General features: G+C 44.4%; 1 protein-coding gene across 3 annotated transcripts in view; it reads left to right on the top strand.

Moving 5' to 3' along the window:
• The window catches only part of IL16 (interleukin 16), a 208,973-nt gene that overhangs the window by 86,106 nt on the left and 107,861 nt on the right, over nt 1-15,006 (top strand). For all 3 annotated transcript variants that reach the window (XM_077472002.1, XM_077472003.1, XM_077472004.1), the window contains 2 exons: nt 13,797-13,939; nt 14,448-14,558. In XM_077472002.1, coding sequence (XP_077328128.1) covers nt 13,797-13,939; nt 14,448-14,558 — 254 coding nt within the window. The remainder of the gene's footprint in view (nt 1-13,796; nt 13,940-14,447; nt 14,559-15,006) is intronic.

Consider the following 15,006-nt stretch of genomic DNA (forward strand, 5'->3'; position numbering starts at 1 on the left):
TGCACTCTGATGTTTAGGCAGGGCAAGTAAATTTAGTTGCCAGGCGATAGTTGCCTTTTGATCAATTATTAGGAGATCAATTGATTTCCCCCTAATTCTGGAATTTCTGCACTTCTCTCTCCTGTCACTAGGTGGCCTGGTAGCTGGTGACATTGGATAAAACAAGGGCATAGCGAGATTATGAATGAATGGGGTGTCTCAGCTAATGGGCAGGGATATTCTTGGGTCCTTTGGCCTGCTGGGAGAGCCTGTTTATTTGGGTGGAGTCAGGTGACTTTCTGGGTGGACGTGTGTTATGTTGCCCCAGGCTGCTAAGCCGCAAGCCTTAGGCCTATACCGGGGACATCTGGCTGCTAGGCTGTCTGAGGCCTATCCAGAAGCAGGAGAGCAGTGTTGGAGTGGGACTGTAGACCAACCAGAAGGGACGGTTCTGCCAGCCAGGAAACCAGCCATGGTCAGAGGTAGAGGGGAAGCTGTCTCCACTAAGGGACCATCCACCTTGTTCACGGAGACTACTGTGAGTAAGCTGAGGCCAGTACCAGAGCAGACTTCTCACCAGCCGGGGACGGTGAAGCAGGGCCGTCTTTAAGGCAGGGCAAAAGGGGCAGCTGCCCTGGGCCCTGTCATTGATGTGGGGCCCAAAACAGCTGCCTCATACTTACCAACTATCCCAGTTTAAATTCCCTTGTCCTTTGAAGTTTTAGTCATGTGCTGTGTCCCGATATCTCAGTGTGAAGTGCTGGTACTAATGCTGCCAGAGTTCTGCCCTGTTGTTGTGCACAGATGACTCACATGTAGACCCTGTAAATAACTGGCATTCATATGTAAATAGTGTCGGCCAGCGGCATTGATATGTAAATAAAGGTGGAATTAGTATGTATATCATGCCCCCCTGCAGTGAGGAGATGATGTGCTGTATCCTCTAGCAACCAATCAGTGAGCAGTAATACCATACAGTAATATCTAGCAACCAATTAACAAGCAGAAATCATTTGCTGTAACCTCTAGTACTTAATCAGTGAACTGTAATGTGTGCTGTAACCTCTAGCAACCAGTCAGTAAGCAGTAATGATATGCTGTAACTGCTGGCAACCAACTGATTTTAAGTCTAGCTGCTATTTATTGTATGTCTCAGAGCAGGCAGAGAGTGAAATTGAATGGGGGGGCCCCAAGAAAAATTTTGCCCAGGGTCCAATCAATATTAACCACTTGACCACTGGGCACTTAAACACCCTTAATAACCAGACCAATTTTCAGCTTTCGGTGCTCTCACATTTTGAATGACAATTACTCAGTCATGCAACACTGGACCTATATGAAATTTTTGTCCTTTTTTTCACACAAATAGAGCTTTCTTTTGGTGGTATTTAATCACCGTTGGGTTTTTTATTTTTTTGCTATAAAAGAAAAAATACAGAAAATTCTGTAAAAAAATGAATTTTTCTTTGTTTCTGTTATAAAATTTAGCAGATTAGTAATTTTTTCTTCATAAATTTTGGCCAAAATTTATACTACTACATATCTTTGGTAAAAATAAGTACAAATTGGTGGATATTATTTGGTCTTTGTGAAAGTTATAGAGTCCACAAGCTATGGTGCCAATATCTGAAAATTGATCACACCTGAAGTACTGACGGCCTATTTCAATTCTTGAGACCCTAACATGCCAGAAAAGTACAAATACCCCCCAAATGACCCCTTTTTGGAAAGAAGACATTCCAAGGTATTTAGTAAGAGGCATGATGAGTTTTTTTAAGTTGTCATTTTTTCCCACAATTCTTTGCAAAATCAAGATTTTTTTAACTTTTTTTTTTTTAAATTGTCATATTATCAGTTTATTTCTCACACACAGCATATGCATACCACAAATTACACCCCAAAACACATTCTGCTATTACTCCCGAGTACGGCGATACCACATGTGTGAGACTTTTACACAATGTGGCCACATACAGAGGCCCAACATCCAGGGAGCGCCATCAGGCGTTCTGGAGCACCCAGGACAATTCTGACATTTCTCTCCTACATGTAAAAATCATAATTTATTTGCTAGAAAATTACATAGAATCCCAAAACATTATATATGTTTTTTTAGCAAACACCCTGGAGAATACAATGGTGGTCGTTGCAACTTTTTATCTCGCACGGTAATTGCGTAGCTTTTTTTTCGAATGCTTTTTATTGGAAAAAAAACAGTTTTGTGCTAAATGCTAAAAAAAACAAAACATTAAAGTTAGCCCAATTTTTGCATAATGTGAAAGATGAAGTTACGCTGAGTAAATAGATACCTAACATGTCACTCTTCAAAATTGCACACGCTCGTGGAATGGCGCCAAACATCGCTACTTAAAAATCCCCATAGGCGATGATTTAAATTTTTTTTACTGGTTATATGTTTTGAGTTACAGAGGAGGTCTAGGGCTAGAATTATTGCTCTCCCTCTAACGTTCCCAGCGATACCTCACATGTGTGGTTTGAACAGCGTTTTCATATGTGGGCGGGACTTACGTATGAGTTCGCTTCTGCATGCGAGCACATGGGGACAGGGGCGCTTTAAAAAAAATATTTTTTTTATTGTTCATTTTACTTTATTTATTTTAGTTTGACAATACATTTTTTGATCACTTTTATTCCTATTACAAGGAATGTAAACATCCCTTGTAATAGGAATCTGCCATGACAGGTCCTCTTTACAGTGAGATATGGGGTCAATAAGACCCCGCATCTCACCTCTAAGCTGGGAAGCCTGGAAAAAAAAAAATTCTGGCTTTGATCGTATTGGCGAGTCAGTAGAAGCACCGGAGGGCGGCGGGAGGGGGGGTGTCTATGGCTGGGTATTGCAGGGTATCACCGACTATGGCTGGGTATAGCTAGGTATCTCTGAGTATGTCTGGGTATCTCCGGGTATGGCTGGGTATCTCCGAGTATGACTGGGTATCTCTGAGTATGACTGGGTATCTCTGAGTATGACTGGATATCTCAGAGTATGGCGTTGCAGAGTATTGCGTTGCAGAGCATTGCAGGGTATTGGTGGGTGTTGCAGAGCATTGCAGAGTGTTGCAGGGTATTGGCGGGTGTTGCAGAGCATTGCAGAGTGTTGCAGGGTATTGCAGAGTGTTGCAGAGTATTGCAGGGTGTTGCAGGGTATTGGCGGGTGTTGCAGAGTGTTGCAGGGTATTGGCGGGTGTTGCAGAGCATTGCAGAGTGTTACAGGGTATTGGCGGGTGTTGCAGAGCATTGCAGAGTGTTGCAGGGTGTTGCAGAGCATTGCAAAGTGTTGCAGGGTGTTGCAGAGTGTTGCAGGGTATTGCAGAGTGTTGCAGGGTATTGGCGGGTGTTGCAGGGTATTGGTGGGTGTTGCAGAGCATTGCAGAGGGTTGTTGCCGGGTATTTCAGAGTGTTGTTGCTGGGTATTGCAGAGTACTGCGGCAGAGTACTGCGGCAGAGTATTGCAGCAGAGTATTGCAGCAGAGTATTGCAGCAGAGTATTGCAGAGTAATGGCAGGGTATTGCAGAGTATTGCAGCAGAGTATTGCAGAGTAATGGCAGGGTATGATGGGGTTAATTTTCGGTGAGCAGAGATGTGGGCACTGCAGATGCAGCCCACAGCGCTGCTGACACTGATCTCTTCCCCCTCCGCTGTACCGATCGGTACAGAGAGGGGGAGGGAGGAACCGGCGTCATAACATGACGCCGGTTTGTTTACAAGTGATCACTCCGTCATTTGATGGAGCGATCACGTGGTAAACGGCCGTGATGAGCGGCCGTTTACCGTGATCCGTGATGCACAGGACCCGGCGGTCACGGATGCTCTCGAGTGTGCGCCCCAAATTCTGGGAGGACGTCATATGACGGTCTCCCAGAGTTAAAAAACCGCCCTGTAGCCGTCATTCGGCTATGGACCATTGTTAAGTGGTTAAAGATGGCCCTGCGGTGAAGAAGTGGAAAAACTTGAGCAATTGCCAAGTCATGGACCCAGTGGGACAACAGAAGTGAAGCTTGTGGAGCATCAGAAAGTGCCAAGCCAGAGACCTAGAGTATCAGCGGGGGTTGAAGCTTGAACAGTAGAAGAAAAGAAAAAAAGTGCAGCGCTTAACCAATAAATATTACGAAAACAATTGAATAATTAAAGTGCAAAAGTGCTAAAAAAAAACATGTGAAAATCAATCCACAAATGTTATAGGAATAAATCAAGTGTTTAGAAAATTATATATGAAAAATTATATATTCAAGTGTCCATACATATTGCAAAGGCAAAAGAGTATTTTCCAATGTGTATATAAAAATAGCTGAAGCTTGATTGCTTAATCCAATTGTGTTTGACCACGTGGACCCGTCACCTCTAAACACCACTTAAAGATGGAGGCTTACCAGATCCCCAGTAACCCCCCTGCTAGGGGAAGTCAAACTGCATGACTGCATTTGCTAGCAATTTCGTTCGTTTTTTTAAACGGCACCTGTATTTTTTTGTGACTCGTTGGAGTCGTTTTATATGTGCTTGAGCGTCAGGCTCTAATAACCCCTTTGTTGAAACCATATCACACGATTTGGCACACCTTTATTTTTTACATGGTGATACATCTTTTGGAAGCTTGCTCTGGGTAGCCGTGTGAGTCCGAAGATTGTGAAACATCTGAAAGATCAGGACAATCTCTGGCATCTGGACATCTATGGTGGGATCTGAGATCCAACTCGCGCAGCATCTGCCTCCTCTGTGCCATTTAGTACCCCCTGCCAGTGCCACCTGTCATTGTGCCCATAGTGCCCACAGTACCACCTATCAATGCCCATGAGTACCACCTATCAGTGCCCACCAGTGGTGCCAATCAGTGCCACCTAGCAGTGCTGCCTATCAGTGTAAGCAATCAGTGCCCATCACTGCCACCTGCAGCGCCTTTTCATCACTACTTTGTTAAAATGTAAAGTAGTGAGTGTGAGTGAGTGTACATGTGCGTGGGAGTCTCGGCCACGGCACAGAGCTCTGAAGGAACAGCATGAGTTGTTTTTGTTGGCGCCATCATCTCATTTCTAGCTTCCCAAATTATTCTGCACAAGTTTGCGCTTTTAATTGACTTCATAGAACTTTCAATTTGAAAATTCTGAGTTTTGGAGGTTCACACCAAAAAGGGCAGTATTCCAACATGATAATAACCCCAAACACACCTCCAAGATGACCACTGCCTTGATAAAGAAGCTGAGGGTAAAGGTGATGGACTGGCCAAGCAGGCCTCCAGACCTAAACACTGTTGAGCGTCTGTGGGGCATCCTCAAACGGAATGTGGAGGAGCACAAGATCTCTAACATCCACCAGCTCCATGATGACGTCATGGAGGAGTGGAAGAGGACTCCAGTGGCAACCTGTGAAGCTCTAGTGAACTCAATGCCCAAGAGGGTTAAGGCAGTGCTGGAAAATAATGGTGGCCAGACATTTGGCCTAATTTGGACATTTTCACTTAGGGGTGTACTCACTTTTGTTGCCAGCGGTTTAGACATTAATGGCTGTTTGTTGAGTTATTTTGAGGGGACAGCAAATTTACACTGTTATACAAGCTGTACACTCACTACTGTACATTGTAGTGTAAGTGTAATTTCTTCAGTGTTGTCATGAAAAGATAAAATAAAATATTTTCAAAAATGTGAGGGGTGTATTCACTTTTGTAAGTTAGTTTCAGCCCTTTTGTATAATTGAAAACATGTTAATAAAGTAGAGCTAAAGGCTAAACTTTTTTTCACTTTTGACAGCATAAGGGAATGCTATGACCTCTTATGCCACGTACACACGACCAGACTTTTGGGCAGAATAGGACCGATGGAATCATTTAATCAAATACGACGCAAGGGAAGCTATTGGCTACTGGCTATTGAACTTCCTTTTCTAGTCTTGTCGTACGTCATCGCATTCAAAATGAAGGGACGTTCGAACGGACTATAGTCCGTTCGTGTGGGCAAGTCCGTTCGTTCGGAAGTCCGTCGTAACTCTGTCAAAAGTCCATCGAGAAGACCGTCTGACCTTTTCTGCTGGAAAGTCCAGTCGTGTGTACCCGGCATCACAGTTTTTTTTTTCAGCCATCTGTGCCCCATTGGTGAGATTTTCATTCACTTCCTGTCTTATAGCCAAATCAGGAAGTGAGAGGGAATACCTCAAACGTGAGGGAATCCCTGGTGGTCACCAGAGCTAGTGTTCCCATTGGAAGATTTCCCCTCTACTCCTGTTTTGGTGTGGGGTTTTATTTCACTTCCACTCTTGGTTAGGGATGAGCCGAACACCCCCCGGTTTGGTTCGCACCAGAACTTGCGAACGACCCCCGCGTTCGGTACGAACGTTAGAACCCCATTGAAGTCTATGGGACTCGAACGTTTGAATTGGAAAGTGCTAATTATAACGGCTAATATGCAAGATAGTGTCCTAAAAAGGGTTTGGGGACCTGCCTCCTGCCTCAGGGGACATGGGTCACTGCAAAAAAAAGTTTTAAAAACTGCCGTTTTGGCGGGAGCACTGATTTTAATGACGATTAAAGTGAAAAAAAAAAAGTGAAATAATTCCTTTAAATATGGTGCCTGGGGGGTGTCTGTAGTATGCCTGTGAAGTGCCACGTGTTTCCCGTGTTTGGAACAGTCCCTGCACAAAATGACATTAAATGGAAATAACACCATTTAAAACTGCTTGCGGTTTTAATGTTATATCTGGTTCCTGCAATATGGTTGAAAATCATTGAGAAACATGGCATGGGTAGCCCTCCCTGCCCATTACCAGCCTATTTGGGTCTTGTACGCATATTAAGGGGAACCCCGTACTCATATTAAAAAAAGGAAATGCGTATGGCCCCCAGGCCCTATATACTCAGAACAGCAGTATACAGGCGGTGCAAACAAGACAGGGACTGTGTAGGTTTGTTGTGTTAAGTTGAATCTGTTTGTCATTTTCAACCGGTACATTTTTAAAGTGTAGCTCCAGTCAAAAAAACTATCTTTAAGCTTTTTGGAAAACATAGGGAAGGGTTATCACCCCTGTATAATTTGTTTTGTCGTCCATCTTTTTTCATCTCACTTGCTGCTGTCTCCTTGCGTTTGCAAGTAGGAGATGTTTGTAAGTTGGATGTTTGAAAGTAGGGGCTTGCCCTATATTATAGCGGTATGTACTGGGTACAGAGCACGCAGACAGCACGCACTATCTCCTAACACTACTGACTGCAAGCTCTATTATTAACCACTTGTTAGCCCAATGTTTGCATAAAGTGAAAGATGAAGTTATGCTGAGTAAATAGATATCAAACATGTCACTCTTCAAAATTGCACATGCCCGTGGAATGGCGCCAAACGTCGCTACTTAAAAAATCCCCATAGGCGACGCTTTAATTTTTTTTTTACTGGTTACATGTTTTGAGTTGCAGAGGAGGTCTAGGACTAGAATTATTGCTCTCGCTCTAACATTCTCGGCGATACCTCACATGTGTGGCACATGCGAGCACATGGGGACATGGGCGCTTTAATTTTTATTTTATTTTTTTATTGTTCATTTTACTTTATTTATTTTAGTTTGACATTTTTTTCCCCAAAAATATATTTTTGATCACTTTTATTCCTATTACAAGAAATGTAAACATCCCTTGTAATAGGAATATGGGGTGACAGGTCCTCTTTACAGTGAAATCTGGGGGGTCAATATGACCCCACATCTCACCTCTAGGCTGGGAAGCCTGAAATAAAAAATAAAAAAAAGATTCTGGCTTTGATCGTACTGGCGAGTTGGTAGAAGCACCGGAGGGCGGTGAGGGGTGGGGGGCGTCTATGGCTGGGTATTTCAGGGTATCACCGAGTATGGCTGGGTATCTCTGAGTATGGCTGGGTATGGCAATTTATGGCAGGGTATTACAGAGTATTGGCGGGGTATTGGCGGGGTACTACAGAGTAATAGCAGGGTACTGCAGAGTATTGGGGGGTACTACAGAGTAATGGCAGGGCACTGCAGAGTATTGGGGGTACTGCAGAGTAATGGCGGGCACTGCAGAGTAATGGCGGGTACTGCAGAGTATTGGGGGGTACTGCAGAGTAATGGGGGTTACTGCAGAGTAATGGGGGATACTGCAGAGTAATGGCAGGGTACTGCACTGCAGAGTAATGGCAGGGTACTGCAGAGTATTGGGGGTACTGCAGAGTAATGGCGGGTACTACAGAGTAATGGCGGGTACTGCAGAGTAATGGGGGTTACTGCAGAGTAATGGGGGGTACTGCAGAGTAATGGCAGGGTGCTGCACTGCAGAGTAATGGCAGGGTACTGCACTGCAGAGTAATGGCGGGGTACTGCAGAGTAATGGCAGGGTACTGCAGAGTATGCACTGGTATTGCAGAGTATTGGCAGGGAATTGAGGGGTTAAATTCGTTGAGCAGCGATGTGGGCACTGCAGATGCAGCCCACATCGCTGCTGACACCGATCTCTTTCCCCTCCGCTGTACCGATCGGTACAGAGAGGGGAGGGAGGAACAGGCGTCATAACATGACGCCGGTTTGTTTCCAAGTGATCACTCCGTCATTTGACGGAGCAATCACGTGGTAAACGGCCGCTATGAGCGGCCGTTTACCGTGATCCGTGATGCGACCCGGCGGTCACGGATGCTCTCGAGTGCGCACACCTCGGGGCACGCGAGAGCAGAATTCTGGGAGGCCGTTAATTAACGGCCTCTCAGAGTTAAACAACCCCCCTGAAGCCGTTAATCTGCAATGGGCAGTTGTTAAGTGGTTAAAGCTAGATCACTAGCTATATAGGTGAGGTGAATATAGTGGTGTATACTGCAGTCAGGGCACAGACAACAACCACTACACAGCAGCAAGATAGGAAATCAGCCAAAAACGATTGGTGTGTACTGTGTTGAAGGTACACAGAACACCCACTGCTTCAGATGCTAAGTAACACACTACACGAGGCCGCCTCAAAGGCGGCCTTATATAGTGTGGGGCGTGCACTACACAGCCTGAGCTATGATTGGCCACAGGCAGGATGCCTGTGGCCAATCATGGCTCTCCTCGCTGCCGGCGCTGCGATTGGCCAAGCATGCGGGGTCACAGTGCATGCTTGGCCAATCATGGGGCAGCAATGCACTGCGCCACGGCAGTGCATTGTGGTCCGCGCGCGCGTCACTCGAATTTTGACGCGAACGGCCCAAACGTTCGGAATTCGCCGAACGGCCGAACAGCCGAACAGCCAATGTTCGAGTCGAACGTATGTTCGACTCGAACACGAAGCTCATCCCTACTCTTGGTGATAACAGTCAATGGGACAAATAGAGAGGAACAATCTCCCTAATGGGGACACAGCCATAAAAACCTTACAGGTGTTCTAATACCTTTCTGGTTTATCCAAAAGTCTTTAGTTATACTTTAAAATTTTGTTTTGTCTTTAGAGAAAAACTAACAGCTATGAACTAAACCAATTCATATCTGTCACTGACCTTTCAAAATAGTAACTTTGAAACATTCCTTGCTTGAAATATTATAGAGGTGGCTGAAAAAATAAAAAATTTACATTTTTCCACCATGATTCTACAACATGATGAGCTATTATACTGCTAAACACGCTAACAACCCTTGTTCTGCCAATTTCCATAACACTTGGATGATATCATATGGTATGGATAGTTACACTTGACTGTTCCTCTATTTGGCTTTGCACAGATATCATAATCATAAAAGATTATGTTAAGCACAGTGCCATCTAGTGTATGCACAAGACTATCACACTCTCATACTAAACAATTGTAAATCATTTTATGTTGATACATTTTAACTTATTTAACTTGTTTAAACATACAGTATGTGGTTCACCTTCTACATTAACCTTGTAGTTCAGCAATAGGTGCTTTGCAATAATAACCCTGGTTCTTCAGCTTACTATTTTAAGCAAATTTTGTTTCCTAAATGTCTTTCACTGCTAAAAAGTTCATTTAAAAAAAGTAAAGCCTATGCAAAATATATAGTAAATAAGCTAATAGATATAATATTTTCCAAACCATTTAATAAGCTGGAAAACATTTGAAATAAAAAAAAGTACATGTCAAACGTGCATAACATAAAAACTGGTGATAAACTAATAAATAATCAATAGTTTAAAGAGTGAATAAAATAGTGAATAAAACCAATATTTGGCATTATAACTGCTCATTTACTGATACCTCCCAACTTTCTGAATGAAAAAGAAATACATATTTTAGCACTCATGGGTTAATTTACTAAAACTGGAGAGTGCAAAATCTGGTGCAGCTCTTCATAGAAACCAATCAGCTTCCAGGTTTTATTGTCAAAGCTTAATTGAACAAGCTGAAGTTAGAAGCTGATTGGCTGATTGTTTTTTCAAAATAACAAATGCAGCAATTTAGAGGTTGGATAAAATGTTTAGTGCAGCATAACACTTTTGGTAGTGAAATAGTACATAGAGATGTACACATCAGACCAAAAAGACAGACAGCAGAGGTTGCATGAGGGACAGAGCAGGCTGCCTGGGGTACCTTGAGGAGCCTTGACCAATCCCCAACTTGGATTGCCAGGGGGAAGACCTCCTTAACCACTTCCCACCCGGCCAATGCATATATACGGCCGGGTGGGAGCCGTCTACTCCTGATAGGCCGTTCAGGAACGTCCTTCAGAAGTAGTGGGATCGCGCGTGCGCGTGCCCGCGCAGCGGCGCGATCCCGATGTGCTCGTGTCACCCGGACACGGCACATCTCAGATCGGCAGGAGGGCTCTGTGATTGGCCCTCCTGATCACATGACGGCCGTGTCCAATCACGGCCGTCATGTGATGTAAACAAACAGCCGGTTGCTAGGCAATCGGCTCTCCTCTCCTCACACGGAAGTCATCGCTGAGGAGAGGAGAGCAGAACGCTGCAGCCGGCTGATGATCAGTGAGTATGAGCTGTTTTTTACAGCTTTTTACTCACTGATCATCAGTCTAGTGTCAACACACAACACACCACACAGTACAAACACAGTCCCCACATATGTCCCCAAAACACACATGTCCCCAAAACATACATGTCCCCAAATAATAAAAACACATGTCCCCAATAATAAAAACATGTCCACCACATATGTCCCACTAAAATCACATGTCCCAATGATTATCTGCACACATATGTACGTGATCACTTGCACACATATGTACATGATCATTTGCGTACATATGTCCCTGATCACACAAACCAATTATTATACACTTAACGGATTTTTTTTTACCAAAAACATGTAGCAGAATACATTTTGGCTTAAATTTATGACAAAATTTGATTTTATTGGATTTATTTTCAAATAGAAAAAAGAAAATATTGTTTTTTTTCCAAATTTCCGCTTTTTTGCGCTTATATCGCAAAAAAAAAACGGAGTCGTGAATAAATAACACCATAATAAAGCTCTATTTATGCGAACAAAATGATAACCATTTCATTTGGGTACAGTGTAGCATGACCGCGCAATTGTTATTGAAAGCGCTAGAGCGATGAAAGCTGAAAATTGGGCTGGGAAGGAAGGGGGTGAAAGTGCCCTGTATTGTAGTGGTTAAATACCTGGGGTCAGCCCAGGTGTGGAGGAGTTGTCAGGAGGAAGAGCTGGAGTGTGAGAGTGTGGAAGCTGTCGGGGTGCCCACAGGAAGCTCCCCAGTCTTGGAGGGGGGGGGGGTGACCCTGGGCCTGGGGGTCAGGTTCCTCCAGGAGGAGAGAAGAGATCCTGGAGGAGAGGCACATGAGCGAGCAAGGAGAGGACAGCCGTAGAGAACACTGCTAAGAGTCTCCAGGGAGGACAACTGGTCGCAGCCAGGAGGGCTGGTGAGTGAGTACAGTTGGGAAGACTGGAGAGGCACGCCTGAGAGAACTGGGAGATTGCAGGTTGAGATGGATGCAGAAACAGAGGAGACGACTGTGAGAAGGACAGTGGAAATAGGTGTTTGCAGCCATGCTGGCTGAAGAGAGCTATCTGGGAGTCATAGCCGAACAGAGGACAGTTAGCACCTGAACTATTTCTACACCACAGGGGCCCGCAGTCCCTGTCTGCAAAAGGCAGTTCACTGAGGCTGAGTTAATGTCAGGCCTACCATGCAGTACTAGCTAGTCTGGAGCAAGGGAAGTGCTGGTGAAGTAACAGTCTGCAGCAAGCGAAGTGCTGGAGGAGGGAAGGATAAGAGATCTTACGCAAGAGTTTGTGCTGGAGAGAAGACTGGAGTGTATATAGAAGTCCTGAACAAGCTGTACTGAATTTCAGGGGCATCCCATAATTCCCCATTTCCCATCCAAGTTTAATCCCCTCTGCAGTGGTGGTGCATCCATAAGGGCGCATGGGCGCCATCCCCTCTCTCCTGCCACCCCTCTAGCACCAATATATAGATTCATGCATTGCATGAATCTGTCTATGGTCGCCACTGCCACCCCCTATTCAGACGCCCAGCCCCCTTTTGGGCGCAGGTTGTCTGAATTACAGGGGCGGGGTTGGTTTTGAAGCACCTGATTAGAGCTATAGGCTCTAATAGGCATCAAAAAAGGTCACACAGCTATGTTAGAAAAGTGAATGAATATTTACTGTCCTAACACTAAACCGCCTCTCCGCCAATCAGGTGCTCGGATCTGTTACCTGTCACCTGATTGGCTGAAAGGACAGGCGCTGTGATTGGACAGCAGGCGTCCAATCATAGCGGTGGACGGGAAGAGAGGATGGGTGAATGACATCGAGGAGCTGTCCCACCGAGACAGGTAAGTGTAGGCGGCAGGCCGGCAGGGGGAACACTGGCAGCATTTGATATTGCACAGTGGCTGCTTTTGATGGGGCACAGTGGCAGCAATTGTTTGGAACAAGTGGCTGCATATGATGGGGCACAAGTGGCTGCATATGATGGGGCACAGTGGCTGCATATGATGGGCACAAGTGGCTGTATATGATAGTCACACGTGGCTGCATATGGTGTGTACACATGACTGCATATGAAAGGGCACAGTGGCTGCGTTTGATGGGGACAGTGAGGCTGCAATTGATGGGGGGGGGGTTAATATTTTTCAGTTTGTTTGCTCCCCCCCAGTGCCCCTCAGAAATAAAAAAAAAAGCTTATGGACTGTTCTGTGTCTCTGAGTATCTGTGAGAGAGATGTCTGGCTGGGCAGGGTGACAGGTGAACCACTACATTCAGCAACCCCTACAGGGGCATGGCTACATAAATAAAGGCCCTTTCAGACAGAATAGAATCTGTCCAAGCGGATCCACCTGTTCTTTGCAGAGGAGACACAGACACAACCCCCTGTTCTCTATGGGGCAGTTTCCATCCGATTGGCATCTGATCCGCGAGCGTATCCCCATCCGTCTGTTTTTAGCGGACCGGTGGACACATGCCTGCTGACATCCGCTGCCCCATAGACAAAAATGGGTGGCCTGATCATGTCTGCCTGAAAAAAACGGAAAGGCACACCTAATTGGTCCACTGGTGTGAAAGGGGCCTTTCAGGGCCAACAACGCCGAAACAGTTCATCATCCTACTTTTTTCTTATTTTTAATGGTACAGGGACGAATAGTCTAAAATTTGTTAAAAAATTGTTGGTCTAAAATAAAAATGTTTTTGTTTAACTGCCATATAGTGTGTGGCCCTTTTAACCCAGCTACATAATTGACATTAATGTAAGTAGTTGAAAATGTCAGTGCTGTGATTTTGTGATTTTATTTTTACTATTTTTACTATTATACTGTTTTATATGTGTAACATAATGTCTGAACAAATAATCAATAGCAATGTCTAGGTCAATTTCTTGAATTCATACATTTATTTTAATTTAGGTGTAAACCCGTACTGGATTGGTGAAATCGATGCACCTGCAAGTAAGAAGCCTTTACTGTTCAGAGACCGACAACCCCCCAATTTGTGTAGCAACAGAAAGTCTTTGTCTCAGCAATTAGACTGTCCTTCAGGAATTGTACAGGTGAGAAGCAATGCTAGTATACTCCAATTATAAAAAAAAAAAAAAAACATAAGGGTATTAGCGTTACATAAAACCTTGGGTGGTCTGTATGCTTTGGGCACTGCCATACAGATGTGTTTGGTAGCAGTTTGTATACACACTGGATAACAATAACAGGAGATGACATATGAGCAGAGCAATCTAAGCACACTTGGGTAATTTTTGTAATACAGTAAAATTTCCACTACAATAAAAAAAAAACACACAAAAATCAGTTTAACATTAGAAAAGTATTTTGGATGCAATATACACAGTCTATAATACATGTTCTAAAGTTTCTATATACCCCACTTTGGGAAACATTTTACCAGAAAAACATATTCAGTCAAGTAATCTAAATATGTTATATACATTATTATTACATTATTGTATACTCATGCTCTGTTCTCAATAGCTTTGCACAGATTACAGTTGTATGTATAAAGGATGGATACATTGATATTGTCTCATTAATCCTGCATGTTTCTAGGGTGTTTCCCGTTCTTCACGGTCATTGAGTTCTGCACACCTAGCAACCATGAGAGGTTCTTCACAAGTGTCTGTTATTTCCAATATTATTTTAATGAAAGGCCAAGGCAAGGTAAGTGTTTTGTTTTATTTCATATTTTTTGCCTTCCTCTGGATCAACTTAAAGCGGAGCTCCACCCAAAACAGGAAGCTTCGCTTGTTTGCGTCCTCTCCCCTCAGGCACCTTTTTGTTCTTGAAAGGTACCCGTCCCTACTTCCGGGAGACCCCGCTGAAAGTTTGGCCCCCCTTCTTCTTGCCCTGCTGCCGGGCCATTCAGAAAGTGCAGCACACTTGGCACATGCACAGTAGGGAACCGGCTGTAAAGTCGCAAGGCTTCACTGCCGGTTTCCCTTACAAGAAGTAGTGGCGGCAGCACCCGAGAGCCCGAATGAATAATTTAATAATAATTTACACACACAGTTCCTGAGTCTCGGTGTGCTCCAAGCGATCGCGGGAGCCTGGCGGTGATCGCAACTGCCGGGCACTTACATCTGCTCTGTGGGCGAGCAGGGGGTGCCAT

The sequence above is a fragment of the Lithobates pipiens genome, unplaced genomic scaffold, assembly GCF_037356315.1.
Source record: "Lithobates pipiens isolate NorthernLeopardFrog02 unplaced genomic scaffold, aLitPip1_a1.2 Scaffold_8, whole genome shotgun sequence".
In the NCBI taxonomy this organism is placed as follows: Eukaryota; Metazoa; Chordata; class Amphibia; order Anura; family Ranidae; genus Lithobates; species Lithobates pipiens.